The following is a 17097-nucleotide window of genomic DNA, read 5'->3' as shown; positions in this document are numbered from 1 at the left end:
AAACAAAGGCAATAATTAGAGAATAGATTTTTTCATAACTCTGGAAAAAGGTCAAAGGTTTACTGCAAATGATAAATGTTGAATCAAGAAAATGGCACATTCACCATGCTAGAAGAGTTTTATGGCATTTTAACCTAACCTTGCCTCACTCTACTTGGCTGGTGCAGTAGTGGTCTTGAAGATAGGACCCTGTGTTCCCAGTGTGGGTACCTGGATCCAGAAGTTACTGAGCAAATCTTATTCCCAAAGATTTGTGTTTGAATGTTTTGACTTGTTTGGGGATTACCTGATGGACCGAAGTAAGGTGGACTGCTTTTGTTTTGAAAATCTGGGGAGAGAGTTATTTTGGTGAATAAGGGCTTTGACTATATTCTATATATTAATAAAACACCATACACAAAGAACTAAAGGAAAACAGGAGAACAAAATTTCACCACATAGAGACTATCAATAGGGAGATATAAATTATCCAAAAGAAATCAAATATAAATCTGGAGCTGAAAAGTGTAATAGCCAAAATGAAATTTTCACTCAAGGGTTTCAAACACAAATTTGATCAAATATAAGAAAGAATCAGTGAACTTGAAGACTGGTCAATTGACATTACCCAGTCTAAGCAGCAAAAAGGAAAAAAAAAAAAATGAAAAGAGCCACAATGACCTTTGAGATACCATCAAGCATGCCAACATATGCATAATGTGAGTTTCAGAAAGAAAGAAGCAAAAGAAAGTGGCAGAAAGAATATTTGAAAAAAATAATGGCTGAAAACTTCTAAAATTTGATAAAATGTATGAATCTACTCAATAAACTCCAAGTAGGATAAGCACAAAGGGATACAGACGTGACCATTATAATCAAACTGTCAAAAGCCAAAGACAATGAGAGAATCTTGAAAGCTGCCAAGAGAGAAGCAACTTATCATGTACAAGGCATCCTCAGTAAAATTAACAGCCAATTTCTTAGCAGAAACGTTGGCGGTCAGAAGATGGTAGGATGTCATATTTAAAGTGCAGAAAGAAAAAACAGCCTGGGAACCAAGAATTGTATAACTGGCCAAATTGTCCTTTAAGAATGAGAAAGATGCAAGATGTCTCTAAGGAATAAAAAAAAGAGAAAGAAATGAAGACGTTTCAGATAAATAAAATTTGAGAGAGCTCATTAATACTAGACCAGCACTACAAGAAAATGCTATAGGGAGTCTTTCACATTGAAATGAAAAGCATGGGCAAATAGAAAAATCAGTGTTATTGTAATTTTGGTTTATCATTCCTTTTTTTTTTTTTTTTTTTGAGACAGAGTCTTGCTTTGTTGCCCAGACTAGAGTGAGTGCCATGGTGTCAGCCTGGCTCACAGCAACCTCAAACTCCTGGGCTCAAGCAATCCTGCTGCCTCAGCCTCCCGAGTAGCTGGGACTACAGGCATGTGCCACCATGCCCGGCTAATTTTTTCTATATATATTAGTTGGCCAATTAATTTCTTTCTATTTATAGTAGAGACAGGGTCTTGCTCTTGCTCAGGCTGGTTTCAAACTCCTGACCTTGAGCAATCCTCCCGCCTTGGCCTCTCAGAGTGCTAGGATTACAGGAGTGAGCCACCGTGCCCAGCCCATTCCTTTCTTCTTTCTATATAACTTAAAAAGTAAATGTATAAAAAAAAATTAGAAAAAATAAAAGACCTGTAACAAGTAGAAACATTGAGTCAGTAATTATAAATTCAGCAAAATTTCAGGGTACAACATAAATACAAAAAACTAAGTTGTGTTTTTATAAACCAGATATGAACAATCCAAAAAGGAAATAAAAAGCATTTTTATTTACAAAAACATCAAAAAGATATTAATAAAATACTTAGTAATAAATTTAACCAAGGAGGTGTAAGACTTATACACTAAAAACTATAAAAGATTCCTGAAATATATTAAATAGACCCTAAATAAATGGAAAGACATCCCATATTTATAAATTAGAAGACTTAATATCATTAAAATGGCAATATTCTCCCAATGGTTCTTTTTTTGCAGAAATAGAAAAGAAATAGAAAGTTAAAAATAGAAAATAAAAGAAAAGTAGAAAGCCAGTACTAAAATTCATATGGAATAACAAGGATTTTTTTTTTTTTTTTGGTGTACCTACAACATAGATTCTGAATGAACTTTAACATTTGGTAAATTGCATCAATAGGCAGTTTCATGGACTTTATCAGTACTGGTATTCAAAAGATAGTTATTCCTCGGCATCCCACTAAATTTAAACATGGTAGTGTCTATAATCTTGTGAAAGTAACCAAATATAAGATAGTATGCCTCATTTTAACTATATCCTTGCCAAAATTTCCCATAGTAATAGAATCTATTATCCTAAAATATGCCATAGTGAGCATAGATACTCTGACACAATGAGTGTCTTTGGCACTTAAGAAATTGGCTTGATAAAAGGAATAAAGTATTGTGCATGCTACAGTGTGGATGAACCTTGAAAACACTATGCTAAGTGAAAGAAGCCAGACACAGAAGGTCACATATTATTAATAGATAAATCCTTTTATGTGAAATATCCAGAACATGTAAATCCATAGAGACAGAAAGCAGATTAGTTGTTTCTAGGAACTAGGGAAAACAGGGAATTGAGAATGACTGCTTCATCGTTATGGAGTCTTCTTTCAGGGTGGTGAAACTGTTTTGGAACTAAATAGAAATGATGGTTGCACAACATTTTGAATGTAGTGTATGTCACTAAATTCTACACTTTAAAACGGTTAATTTTTTGTGAGCATAGAGTTGTTCATAATATTCCTCGATTATTCCTTTAATGTCCATGGGATCTATAGTGATGTCCCCGCCTTCATTTCTGATGTTAGTAATTTGTATCCATTCTTTTTGTTTTCTTAGCTTGGCTAAAAGCTTACCAATTTTATTGATCCTTTCAAAGAATCAGCTTTTGGGTTCATTGATTTTCTTTATTTAGATTTCCAGTTCTCAATTTACTGATTTATGCTCTACTTCTTTCTGTTTTGTTTCTTCTGCTTACTTTGAATTTAATTTACTCTTCTTTTTTCTGGTCTCCTAATGTGGAACTTAAATGATTAATTTTATATCTTTTTATCTTTTCTAATATAAGCATTCAATCCTATAAATTTCCTCCTAACCACTACTTTTGCTGATTCCCACAGATTTTGATAAATTGTGTTTTCATTTGCATTTAGTTCAAAATATTTTTAAATTTCTCTTAAGATTTCTCCTTTGACCTGTGTGTTATTTAGAAGTGTGTTGTTTAATCTCCAAGTGTTTTGACATTTTCCAGCTATCTTTCTGTTATTGATTTCCAGATTAATTTCATTGTAGTTTGAGAACAGACATTGCATGATTTCTATTATTTTAAATATCTTAAGGTGTGTTTTATGACCCAGAATATTGTCTGTGTTGGTGAATTGTTGCATATGAGTTTGAGAAGAATGTATTTTCTGCTGTTGTTGGATGAAGTAGTTGATAGATATCCATTATATCTAATTCATTAATGGCATTGTCGAGTTCATCAGTATATCCTTTCTGATTTTCTTCCTTGCTGGATCTGCTCATTTCTGATAGATAAGTGCTTAAATCTCCAACTATATAATTCTGGCTTCATCTGTTTCTGGCAGTTCCATCAGTTTTTGACTTATGTATTTTGATGCTCTGTTATTAGGCACATATACATTAAGGATTATTATGTCTTCTTAGAGAATTGACCACTTTATCATTATATAATGTTCCTCGTTGCCTCTTACCACTTTCCTTGCTCTAAAGTCTGCTCTGCCTGAAATTAATGTAATAGTTTCAATATGATAGGCCTAGGGTAGGGTTTGTTTGGGATTTTGTTTTGTTTTCTTTTCTTTTCGTTTGATTTTGCATTTATCCTACATGGTGTTCTCTAAGACTCCTATATCTATAGTTTGATATTTGACATTAATTTGGGGGAAATTCTCAGTCATTATTGTTTCAAATATGTCTTCTGTTCCTTTTTCTCTTTCTTATCCTTCTGGTCACATTACATATATATTACACCTTTTGTAGTTATCCCATAGTTCCCGTATATTCTGTTCTGATATTTTCTATCTTTTTGTCTTTGCTTTTCAGTTTTGAAGGTTTCTATTGAGATGTCTTCAAGCATAGAGATTCTTTTCTCAGCCATGTTCAGTCTACTAATAAGCCCTCCAAAGGCATTCCTCATTCATTACAGTGTTTTTATCTTGAGCATTTTTTTCATTTTTCTTAAAATTCCCATCTCCTTGCTCACATTGACCATCTTATCTTGCATACTGACTACTTCATCCATTAGAGTCCTTAGCGTATTAATCATAGTTGTTTTAAATTCCCAGTCTGATAATTCTAACATCCCTGACATATTCAAGTCTGGCTCCAACACTTACTCTGTCTCTTCAATCTGTGTTTTACGCCTTTAATATGCCTTGTATTTTTTTTCTTGATAGCTAAACATAATGTACTAGGTAAAAGAAATTACTGTAAATAGGCCTTTAGTAATGTGGTGGGAAGATGGGGGAGGGGAAGCATTTATAGTCCTAGATTAGTCTTTTAGTGAGTCTTTACCTCTGGATTGTGAACTTCACAAGTTCTTCCCAGTTCCCTCCACTCCCCTAAATGGAACAAGATGGCTAGAGTGGGCTGGAGGTGGGTGTTTTCTTTTCCTCAGGTCAATTAGGCACTGATAAAATCCCAGCAGGCTCAGCTCTGGTGAAATAATTTCTCTTGACGGCAGATCTTGTTAAGAAAAACAGAATGTTCTCTCATATTTCCAAATGGTTCCTTTTACCCTTCTCCTGCTGGAAACACAAGGGGATTTTCTAAGATATTCACTGTGAGAACTAGCTAATGCTCCTGGACTAGCTAACTCACAAAACGGTGAGGGTACCCCTATATGATGGGGTCCCCCTGGAGTTTTTAACTCAGAGTTGCTCACACTGAACCTCTAGCAATTCATCAAACTATACTTTCCTATCCCCAACACTGGTTTCCACAAAGGTTTCTGCTCTGATAAATATGATTCTCTATATCTACTTGTCTGTCTTTTCAGCTTGGGGGGCAGCCCTATGACCTCACTTCTCTATGGATCTAAGAAGAGCTGAGTTTTCAGTTTGCTCAGCTTTTTACTTATTAGGAGAGAGTTGCAATTTTCAAGTTTCTTATATATTGGGCCAGAAACCAGAACTCACATAGAATTTTAAAATCTCTTAAATTTCTCAAAGTAGAAAAGAAATTATTTTACAAAAATATGAACTAAGCTTACTTATAAATTCTCACATTTTTCAGTTTATATATTTTCTAAATAAATACATGTAAGCAAAAAAATAAAATGGTTAATTTTATGTTGTGAGAATTTCTCCTTAAAAAAGAAAATAAATATAGTTCTATTTGAAAAAAATGTACATAAAAATATATTATCTAGGCCAGTGGCCTTCATAATTTTTATTTTATGTACCTCTTTGACCATTAATGGGAGTAATGGACCCTATTCTCTATGTGCAAATGTGCACACCCAATAAAAAATACATATATCCTATTCCTCCCCACCACACACACACGTACATGATTTTGAACATAATTCCAGGGGATTCATAGGTTAATAATGCCTGAACCCAAGGAATAGGTGAGCTCCCTTTAACATGGCTTAGCTGTTATTTTTCTCTTCTCATTCCCATCTCATTCCCAAGTAGCTCCTTCTTTCTGTCTTTTCTCTACCTCATAGTTTCTGCTTCCTTATGATGTCAATCTGCTTCTGTATTAGCATTCCTCAGGTTCCTAGGGTACAGATCTTCCTACAAAGTGTACATACTCCACTATTTCCTAAACATACACAACCTTGCATACCATTTCAGGTGGTCCACAGACTTCATCAGTTGGGAACACTTGGTCTAAGCCAATGTTGATCAGCATGTCAGAATTCCTTACCCACTAGCCTTAATCTGACTGAGAGAGCCATAGGGTGGTCTAGACTGGCAGACAGCAACTCTCCAGCAAGGTGAGGCTCCTCCTGGGTTCCCTGGAGATGTAGTTTTAGGTGAGAAGCCCACCAGACTGCACCCCTTAGGCCAGGTGGGTGGCAGCAGACAGGGTCCAGGGAGGCTTCCGCCCAAGCACGGTGGATAAGGGCAGAGACTGGGCAGGACTGGGGATGTCTCCCCTTAGCGATCACTTCTCCAGGCATAATGGAAATCCTCAGCTGCAGGGATATAGAAGGGATCTGTTCTGGTTTTCAGTGGCAGGAATAGCGCTCCCTTCCCTGCTGGGGCTAAGTTATCCCTGTGGGAATTTGGGGGAGGGAGGAGGGAAGGAGCCAAAGGCATTTACTCAGGTCTCCACCTTGGTCACTTGTCCAGGTATATTTTTGGATTGAGCAACAAAGTCCAGCGCCTGAATGCGGGGGATGAGAGGCTCTGGGATACCAGAGGGGGTAGGAGGGAAGCACCTTTCCCCCCACCTTTGAGAGGGCTGGGAAGATGGGATCATCTTTGCACCTCTTGAACCTCCAGCTGCCTCACTTTCACAGCTCTTCCTTTTGTCCAGAGCCAAGCCTCTGAATGAAAATAGCCAAGGGCAAAATTTGCAAAACTGATATTTTTGAATTTTCTGTCAACCATCAGATTCCAGTAAGTCTACTTGCACTCAGCAGTTGTTTGGGAGCATTAAATAAATGTGTATGTGTTTTAAAACAGAACATGAGAGAACCACCTATTTATGAAAATTCTTTTAAAATGTATACTTCATATGTAGCCAATTGAATTCATTGTCTATATGGCAAAAGTTAACATTATGAATTCAATTTGGTCTCTATTCTGAGTAGAAAATGTTGGAATCTTCTTGGGTTTTGTCTCTAGCCTAAACACTTTGTTCCAAATGAAATAGGTTTATTTAATTTTGTGCTTATAAGAATAACTTATGCTGAGGGGAGTAAATTAAATAAAGCCGAAAAATATTAAAAAGAAAATAAAAGCCCTATTTTAACTACTTGCTTCCCTACTTGACGACACACCCTGTACCAATTATGGGACGGTCTGGACCACAAGCAGAATGAACATCAGTGGCTGAGTGAAGTGGATTGAAGGAGTATGTGCCTTGGGATAAAAGGAGAAAAAGAAAAAAAAAAATTCCTCAGAGATGTGCCAGTCGTCAGCAGTCCTAGGAGAAAATGCAGCTCTTACCTGATTGCCACAGAAGAATAAATACATACCACAGGGTGAAAGGGCCACTTTTGACCTCTGGGATTAGCAAAGACCAAAATGAGTGACAGGGCCCCATGGAGTGTTGGGGGCGGGGTGGGGCTGGAGGTGGGGGTAGGGGTGGGGGTGGGGGTGGGGGTGGGGTGGGGTGGAGGGGCGGAACTACTGAGGGGAGCTGGTATAAAGTGAGCTGGTTCTTGACGCACTTTCTGCCGGAGGGAGGGGAACTAGGGACCCAAGCCCACGGGTGACGTTTTTCTCACGTGATCAGAAGCCGCCGTGTGCAGAAGTCCCTCTCCTCCAGGTACCAGCTCCCTAATTCCGTGGAGGAAGACAGAATTCAGACTGAGAAACAGAGGGGGCAACAGTCCCATAGCCCTGCAGGTCGGTACAAGCCAGGGCCCCCTGAGGTGGGGATGGTAACGGACAGAGGCAACCGAGGATCAGGTCTGCTTTCTGGATACCACCCCCTTCCACCTCCATTCATTTTGGCCCAGAAAATTGTGTGTGTTGGGGGAGAGATCTGGGTACCATCTCTTATTTCCCTCGAGAAGTGTGGGCTTCTGGCGGAAGAATATGTGAGAAGGACTCGTTTCCCCGGGATGGCTACGAATCCATCGCCGCCTGTGGACCCCTGGGGTCGGGGTGGCAAAGGGCAAAGATCAGAGCGGTTCCAGGACTGGATTCTTTCTACTCCTTTCCCGAGGTCCACCCGTTCGGTGCAAGAAATGAAGGGCTTGGCAGGGGAGAGTTCGAGAGGGGTCAAGGGTTGACAATGGGTACCAGTTGGGATCTCCTGGGGAGCAGGCGATTGGGCGACATGTGATGAAGGAGAAGGGCTGGGGGAGGGGACGGCGAGGAAACCGCCACGAGGAACCGGCCTTATCCCAGCTGGGCGACTGGAGGCCGGCATAGTAGGTGACCCCGGGATGCGGAGGACAGACCCTGCAACCGGTCCGTGCCTGAGTTCCCGGTATCTCTTCTCTATACTCCGTCCATTTTGGAGCCGGAAGTGGTGGGCAGAGGGGGTCGGGGGAGGAGGTGCTACAGAAGAGAGGGGCAGAGGTTTGGTCGGGGACCCGCTGCCTATCCAGGAGGAGTGGCTTCTGAGCTAGGCAGGGTTGAGGGGAGGCAGCACAGTCCAAACATTTTACTGAGTTTGTAAATAATTTGTCTCTTGCATTTTGCAGGAAAATGTGGGCTTTCTGTGTATGTGGGGAGAGAGAGGGTAGCAGGAGTGCTCTGAACATTTCTGCCCTGCCCCGTGTGTGTCATCACCATTTTCAGAAAAGTGGTAGGCTTTGTGCTATTCCCTACCCAGAGGTGAGGGTTTCGGAATGCAGAGAACTGAGTACAGCAGGATCTGCTTTCTTAACATCCCTGTCCTGAACTCCACTCATTTTAGTGCCAGAAAAAGTGAGAGAGAAATTTGGGAGGGAGATTCAGAAACATAGAAACACTTTACCAATAATCTATCTCTCCCACTGCCTAGTAGTAGAAAAATTAGAGGCTCTTAGGAAGGAACTGTAGAGGAGGCATCAGAGAAGGCAAGGGAAAGGGTGAAGGGTGGTAAGAGTTGGGAAAGTTTTGACAGAATCAGAAAAAAGCCAGTGTCCCTGTTGCTAGTCACTCACTGTCACAGTCCCTCATTCATCATCTATCTCCTGTCTCTCTGCAGGTCTTCAGCTCTGTGGTTGTGGGCACCAACCCAGACAAGAAAAGGAAAGACCTGCAGTATCAGTGAAGGTCAGTGGAAGGAGGCAACTGCTCCAGGCCCCCTGGGATAGAAGTGACTTAAGCCAGAGCAGAAGTTGGGGAGGCCACTGCCTGGCACCCCTCTTCTAATCTGCCCTTTTGCAGTTTCAAGATACATGACCACTGTCAAAACCCTAAGGGAATATGGTGCTGTATGGCTGGTGAGGATAGAGGGGAAAATAAGGAATTGAGACAAGGGAGGTGTGGCATTTGTGATCCCCCTTGAGGACATAAGAGTAGACCTGAAATCTGAGAACTGCCCATCGTTCTGCTCTGTCTGAAGTTTTATAAATCTTATAACTGCAGATCAGGGGAAAAAAGGAGAAAACTGCCCAAGATTCTTGCAGGTCAATGTAAGTTGGGACTACTCACTTAAAACTGGTCTGGGCATAGCCAAGGTCAGAGCAAAGTTTAGGGACCAATCTGCTCCCCCCAGATTTCTCAGCATACCCCCTTAATTGTAGGGATAAGCACTTGTGGAAGTTTCTACAAGGTTGGCTCATGTGAACATGTGTGAAGTGGGAAGGAAATGAAGGAATGTAAAGGTAGGAGTGCACCTAGAAGGTGGGATAGGGTTAGGAAAATCCTGAGATAGGCAAGTTCAATCCCCTAAGCCCTCAGTGTCCTGTGTCTCCTCTTTGTTTCCTAGCACAGGCAAAGGAGGGAAAATCTCAACATGGAAAAGTTCTACAAAGAAAACGAAGGAAAGCCAGAAAATGAAGGAAATCTAGAAAATGAGGGAAAGCCAGAAGATGAAGGAAGTACAGAAGATGAAGGAAATGGAGACGAGAAAAATACGAAAGTGGAGAAGAAGCCAGAATACAAGGGAAAGCTAGAGGATGAGGGACAGCCAGATGACAAGGGACAACGGGAAGATGAGGGAAAGCAAGAAAAGCAGGGAAAGTCGGAAGGTGAGGGCAAGCCACAAGGTGAGGGCAAGCCAGAATCCCAGGCAAAGCCAGAGAGCCAGCCGCCGGCCGCGGAAAAGCGCCCAGCTGAGGATTATGTGCCCCGGAAAGCAAAGAGGAAAACGGACAGGGGGACGACGGACGATTCCCCCAGGAACTCTCAGGAAGACTTGCAGGAAAGGCATTTGAGCAGTGAGGAGATGATGAGAGAATGTGGGGACCTGTCAAGGGCCCAGGAGGAGCTAAGGAAAAAGCAGAAAATGGGTGGTTTTCATTGGATGCAAAGAGATGTACCTGATCCGTTTGCCACAAGGGGCCAACGGGGTGTCAGAGGGGTGAGGGGCGGAGGTAGGGGCCAGAAGGACTTAGAAGATGCTCCATATGTTTAATGTCTTTGGCCTTTAATTCCGATTTCTCTGATGGGAATATTGCCAGTCCTGCTTTCCCTAGCAGGCATTTGCCGGGTATGTGCTTTAACCTTATGCTGATACTTTCCTTTAGGTGTCACTCTTGTTACCAGCAGACTTTTGACTCACCTACGGCGCTCTTTTGGTAGAGGATTTTCACCCATGTGCATGGAAGAGATGTTCATGGTACATTATAAAATAATAATAAAAAATACAATTTTCAGAACTACATATACAGTATCAGCCCATTTTTGAAAGACAATAATATATATGGTTACATAATACATCCATGCACAGGGAAAACTATGCAACTGAGTAAACTAAAGAGAAATAACAGTTTTCTCTGTGTGGCGGGACTGGAGATAATTTTTTTATTATTATTATTTGTACTTTTTTCTCCTAAAAACCACCAGTTGCTTTTGTGGTAAAGGAAATAATAAACGATAAACAAAGTAGGAAAATAATACATACTAGGCAATCAAAACAACTATTCATTGAGCCTATGAAGGCAGTGGAGACACTTAAAATTCTTGTTGTTAGAATGCAAAATGATAAATAGAACTCACATTACCCCTGGTACTTGAAGTTGGAGGAATCAACCTGGCAGTTACTAAAGATTCACTGCTGTAAGGGACAGCCTTGTCATCTGTGAAATGGGGATAAAACTTAACCTCCTAGGACAGTGGAGTAGATCAGATGTGACACTAAGTGTGAACTGTCGTGGGCTGCTCCTGTGGTCTCCTCTGCACTAGCAGTACTGGGTCAGACAGTTGGGAGAGGGCTGAGGGAGGTATTACCTATGCCCAGGAATGGGTACAGGAAGCTGAGAAGTGAGCACCACCCTTCCCTGGGTAATGCCATATCTGCTGGGCATTGTGCCTCCTCTCCAGGGTCCTGCACCCTCTCAAGGCCCCCACTGCTGCCAGTGGGCTGGAGTCCTCAAGGTAACAAAGCCCCTTTGATTTTCCTGAAGTCCCTGGTGAGTTGAATGCCCACTATGTTCCTTTCTGAACTGTAGAGAATGTCCTTCTCACTTTATAGTTATGTTAATACTGACATGGAATGTGGAAAAATGCTTTGTAAAATCTTAACTAGGTTGCTGTGAGCTAAGCTAACGCCATGGCCCTCCGGCCCAGACAACAAGAGTGAGACTCTCTCAAAAAAAAAAAAAAAAAAAATTCTTAACTAATACATTTCTCAGGCATTATAATTGCCCCACTAGACTTGCCCTTTTGAAAGAAAAAAATTTATCTTATTTAACTCATTTTGGTACCCCACAGCGCATAATAGAAGTTTAAAAAATAAATATATTAATAACTGAGTCAGAAGGCCTTAGTTCTTGGCCCAGTTCTGCCCCTGACTGAATACATAGCCTTGAGCCTGTAATTTTGTTCTTTAGCAACTAAAACTTGCCACTTCAAAAGGAACACAGCAGATGGATTATACCACAATTCATTGCTAAATGATGTTAACACTGGGTAGTGTTTTTCAATGTTTGCTACCTACTAGCAGACCACCTGCATCAAAATCACCTAGCTGTCTTATTGAAAAATGCAGAAACCTGAATCCCACCTCAGACTCAATGCATCAGAATTTCTTCTGATTTAACTATATAACATGTGTATCTTTTGCTTTTAGCTCATTTTAATTTTTATCAAATGGATACATGCACAAAATCTTAAAATCCTATAGTGCAAAAGAGTTAATTATTAAAAACTGTAGTCTACCTTGTCATTCCACATTCCTATTCCTCAGAGGCAATTACCATAAACATTTTCAGTTTCTTATGGTATTTATGTCCATATGTCTGAATAATCTGTATATACTGTTATTTTTTTTAAGTTTTAGTAAAATGTAATTCACATACCATAATATTCACTCTTTTAAAGTACACAATTCATTGGTTTGTAGCATCTTAGAAGAGTTCTGAAATCATCATCACTATCTAGTTTCAGGATATTTTCATCACCTTAAAAATAAATCCCATACCCATTAGTACATAATGGTGTGCCCATTCCCTCATGCCCCTAGCACCTGGAAAGCGCTGATCTCCTTTCTGTCTCTATGGAATTTCCTATTCTAGACATTTCATATAAATAGAATAATATGATATGTAGTCTCTTGTGTTTGGCTTCTTTCACTTGCCATAATGTTTTAAAGGTTCATCCATGTTGTAACATATATCATTACTAAACATTTGTGTACAAGTTTTTGCGTATAAATATATTTTCAGTTCTCTTGGGTATATATATACCTAGGAGTGGAATTGCTAAATCATATGATAACTCTATGTTTAACTTTTTTGAGGAACTGCCAAACTGTTTTCCAAAGCAACTGTGGCATTTCACAATCCCACTAGCAGTGTAGGAGTTTTCCAATTTCTCCATATTCTTGCCAATGCTTGTTATTATCTCTATTTTTGATTAAAGCCATCTTGGTGGATATGAAGTGGCACCTTATTGTGGTTTCGATTTGCATTTCCCTAACAGCTAATGATGTTCATCATCTTTTCATGTGCTTATTGGCCATTTGTATATATCTTCCTTGGATAAATGTGTATTCAAATCTTTTGCCCATTTTTAAATTGGATTGTCTTTTTATTGTTGAGTTGCAGGAGTCCTTGTTTATTCTGGACAGAAGTCCCTTATCAGATCTATGACTTGCAACTGCTATTTCTTGTCTTGTCAATTTTTGTTATTATCTACTGACTTTTTGATATGGTAATGGATTAATCCTCTCTTACCTTTATAATCTCCACTATCCCCCCAATCTTGCCTAACCCCCCCAATACAGCTTTACCACATGCAATGTGTTTTTTAACAAGTATCCCAGTGATTCTGTTGCTTAACTCTGAGAAACACACCATTTATGTGTTTGTCAGGTGAGGCTAAGCTTATGCTAGAGTAGCTAACAACCTCAAAACCTCAGGGGCTTAACACAAAAAAAGGTTTTATTTCTCAGACTTCATGAAGGTTGAGGAATGGAGAAGTTCTGCTCCTCATAGTCTCTCAGAGATACAGACTGGCTGTGATGCTACTGCAGCAGAGGAAAAGAGTGCTAATCCTAGCACTCTGGGAGGCCGAGGCGGGCGGATTGCTCAAGGTCAGGAGTTCGAAACCAGCCTGAGCAAGAGCGAGACCCCGTCTCTACTATAAATAGAAAAAAATTAATTGGCCAACTAATATATATATGTGCAGAGATCTCATATTCACTTGTTACACTGGGGTCTAGAAGTGACAGAAACCATCACTATTTTCAGCCTACATCTTCATATTTCTAGCTCCTTTAATTTTGACAAGCAATTCTGAGAGAGGTATTATTATGCCCTCTATATGGGTGACCAAACTGAGGCTCGAAGAGGGTAAATCATTTATTCAAGACCACATACTAATAAGAAGAATGGCTCAGATTGAAACCCTGGTATATCTGGCTCTAATGTAATAATCCTTAACCAGTTTGCTTTTCTAAACCTAAGGATTTAAATTTTATCTTCACTTTATTGTCCAAACAGTTCTTTAAGATGTCAGAAAAGTGGTAATGTTTCCTCAGGTGCCAAATCTAAAGAGTAAGGCTCACAATGGCATTCCTTCCTCTATCATTAATGCCTTAATAAGGCATTTTCACACCAATTCACAGCTTGATTGTGTCGGCCTTCAAATCATGAGCTGTTTCTGCAGTGAATGTGGGTGTTTAGGCAGGTGGTGGCACCTCTTTTCTCTTGAGTTGTAGGGCTGCATGCTCCTACAAGCAAACTCCCTTTGCCTGGGGTCTCAAACTTTTGAGCCTGGACTGACTTGAACATCAGATACACTGTACCAAAACAGGCACCAAAACAGGCCCAGACACAATCAAAGCCCTCCTGGGAGTCTGAGCAAAGTGTGCTGTGGTTATTTTCCTAACTGCATTCCTTCCCCAATTGTTCTGGTGGCTGTTTCAGCAGACTCTGAGAGAAGGATTCAACTCTATTACCTTAACCCCAAATTATCTGGTTAAACCCAGATTGCAGCTGATTCCGACAAGGAAAAAATGCTTTAAATTTTTACGCTATGGATTTTATTTTCATCCCCACAAAAGTCTCCTACATATTCCAAAAGGAAAGAGAACAGGAAAAAATGCAAAGCTTTATGACTGACAATGAAGGGATTTCTTGTTATTGGAGATTATTGAACCTATCACTCAATCCATTTGAGCCAATAGACAGTGGCCAGTGTTGCTAAGGACAACCATATAATAGAAAATATCTCCTTTACTTTTCCCTCACTCCCCTGCCAAACCTAAGAAATTCTTTTAGAATAAGGAGAGAAATATTCCTGAGAATAGACCCCAACTTTCTGTCCACTACAATCCACTAAAGAGTCTGTGCTGCTTATGGGAACCAAAAGGAACTGTAAATTGAATACAATGTTTAAGTTGTAAAATAAAATAATTTCCAGTTTCTGCTCCAAATGGAGAGCTGAAAAGAATGGCACTTGCACATTTATGACAGGAAAAAAAGTTGGACAAACTGCAGTATAACACATTTTCTTAAAACCATCAGAGAACTCAGGTCACAGGGCTAACAATTATCCCAAAATCTAGAGAGAGAGACACTTGGAGGGAGAAATAGTACCTCAACATTTGCTTACCTGAAATAGATACCACCAAACACCATGTAGACCAGTAAGAAAATTGAGCTAGAAATTGTCAATGGATTTCTAAAGACTGAGTGAAGGCTAGCATGAGAATATGTGAAGTCCCTGAGGGCCACAGACATAAAGAGGCTTGCACTCTCCTTCAGGCTTTACTCCAGAAACCTCACTAGGTGCTCCTAGAGAAGATTAGTGGGAATCTGAAAAAGCTTGCCCCATAGTGCCAGCAAAGAGAGACAAATAGTTGTCACTGCTGACATTTTAACTAGACCCATTTCCCATAGTAAATAAAAGTCTTAATCTGCAGGAAGAGGGACAACAAAACCCATACCCTGAAGTCACTGGTGGAAATTCACTGGAACTGGGAAAATGAAACAGAAAAATAAAAGCTCTATGAGGAGAAGAGGGCAGCCATGTGTGCTAGGCTCAGCATTATTTCTGAAGAAGAGACATGAACACATGTGAAGTCTACACCACCAAGACTCAGGCTTTCAGTGCCTACCTATGATGAAGACCTGATTAAAATATCCTAGAATGCCCTTTCTGCTCCCCAATGCTATGCTAACAAATAATGTATAAAAATGCAGTGGAGGACAACAAGAAGAGACAGATTCTTTTTGGGGGACAGCACAAAGGGAAAATGCAAAGCCAAGTGGAAAGACATAGAGGCAAATAGGGAAAAAAAAATCCATCAAACTCAGCCCAACTTCTGACCAGATTTAAGTAAACCTCCACACTAAAACTTAGCAGAAAGAAAGACATGGACATATCCAAGCATAGTGTCTATTTACCTCAGTAATTACTACCTTATACACATCCAGCTTTCAAGTAAAAAATATGAAAAATATAAGAAATCAAAACAGACAAAACAATCATCAGAAGTAGAATCAGACATGACACAGATCTTGGAACTATGAGACAGAGAATTTAAAATAACTATGATTGAGGTTCCTCTTCTGGCATTGGCAAAATGAGGAGCTCCGTGGATACACTTCCCAGTGAAATTAGTGTAGTTATTTTTTAAAGAATAGAACTATTTAAAGTCTTTGGAAATGGTCCTAAGGGCAAATAAAGAAACATTTCTTCAAGAATATCTACTAAAACTTAGTAAGAAAAATGAAAACCTGTGGCATATGAATCTGTGGCATTCTTTCCTTTTCTTCTTCCCAGCTTAGCATGATAACACTCCAGAAGGGTGCAGCCCAGAACACAGGGCTGTCTCTCCCTTAAGCTCACACTTGGAGAGTCACACTGTCATTCCTGGAGAGACAGAAATTCTTGTCCTGTCTTGAGCCATCTGTTGCAGAGGCTAAGTTCTTGGTGAGTGCAGCTCAGAGCTTTCCTTCTGCCCAGACTCCACTCATTAGAAGGTGGCTTTATCTCCAGTACAGAATGCTGAAAACACTGGAGATCCAATTGCCCGGGAGAGGCAAGTTGGAAAGGCATGAATGTAGTACCCACACCCAGTCAAGTGCCCAGTTTGTAAAGTAGAAGTGTCATTCAGAGAGGATTCTGCCACTTTTCCTCTCCCCAGCTCCAGAGACTTAGGTCAGAGATTTTGCCCAAGGGGAGAGGCAGGATTTAAAATAGAGAGCTCCAAATCTCTTTCCAAAGGAACTGACTTTATTTGACACGCAATGTGGAGAAGTTGAGGGCTAAAGTGCTATAAAAAATGGAGGTTGTGGTGAAAAGCAATTAAGAGGAGGTCAGTAGATTCATTAGAGAGGTAAGCTAAATGTTAGACCACCTAGTTTACTAGGAAAAAAAAAAACAGGTAAAGACACAGCTAAGTAGAGTCCTCCTGGGATCAAAACAAATTTCAAACATTGACCTCAAAAACTATTTCTGCAAAGGAGTCCAAATTCAATTCCATGAATCTGTGGAATATTCTCTGCTCCAATGCATTGTCAAAAGCAATAGGGAAATCAACCAGCAATTAGTGGAGCTTAACAGCCAGATGTGTTCAGGGAAACAGATGGTGAAAGACAGGATTTCAAAAACCCAGATTGACTGTGGACATACCCAAGGCCGTGCCCTATGAAGAGCAATGTAAGAAACTGTACACTGCAGGGGGTAGGGGAAAACAGACTTCACTAAAATAATCCAGCCAGAAACTAAACAAACAAGAATATAATAATAATAAGTCCCAGAGGGAGAAGACCAGTGCCTAGAGTTCCTAAAATTCATTCT

General features: G+C 40.1%; 1 protein-coding gene across 2 annotated transcripts; it reads left to right on the top strand.

Annotated features, from left to right (window-relative positions):
- Positions 1-7408: 7408 nt before the first annotated feature.
- Positions 7409-10510, top strand: TCEAL5 (transcription elongation factor A like 5). 2 transcript variants are annotated; one of them, XM_012787923.3, is made up of 3 exons: positions 7409-7593; positions 8888-8955; positions 9619-10510. In XM_012787923.3, the coding sequence occupies exon 3, from the start codon at positions 9641-9643 to the stop codon at positions 10259-10261; it is 621 nt and encodes a 206-aa protein (XP_012643377.2). In that variant the 5' UTR covers positions 7409-7593; positions 8888-8955; positions 9619-9640; the 3' UTR covers positions 10262-10510. The 2 variants fall into 2 exon arrangements, with proteins under 2 accessions (XP_012643377.2, XP_012643376.2); XM_012787922.2 differs by having other exon boundaries at positions 9614-10510.
- The last annotated feature ends 6587 nt before the right edge of the window (positions 10511-17097 follow it).

This window comes from Microcebus murinus, chromosome X, assembly GCF_040939455.1.
Source record: "Microcebus murinus isolate Inina chromosome X, M.murinus_Inina_mat1.0, whole genome shotgun sequence".
Taxonomy (NCBI): Eukaryota; Metazoa; Chordata; class Mammalia; order Primates; family Cheirogaleidae; genus Microcebus; species Microcebus murinus.
The sequence above is the reverse complement of the archived record's forward strand: the minus strand, read 5'-3'. Positions and strand labels throughout refer to the sequence as shown.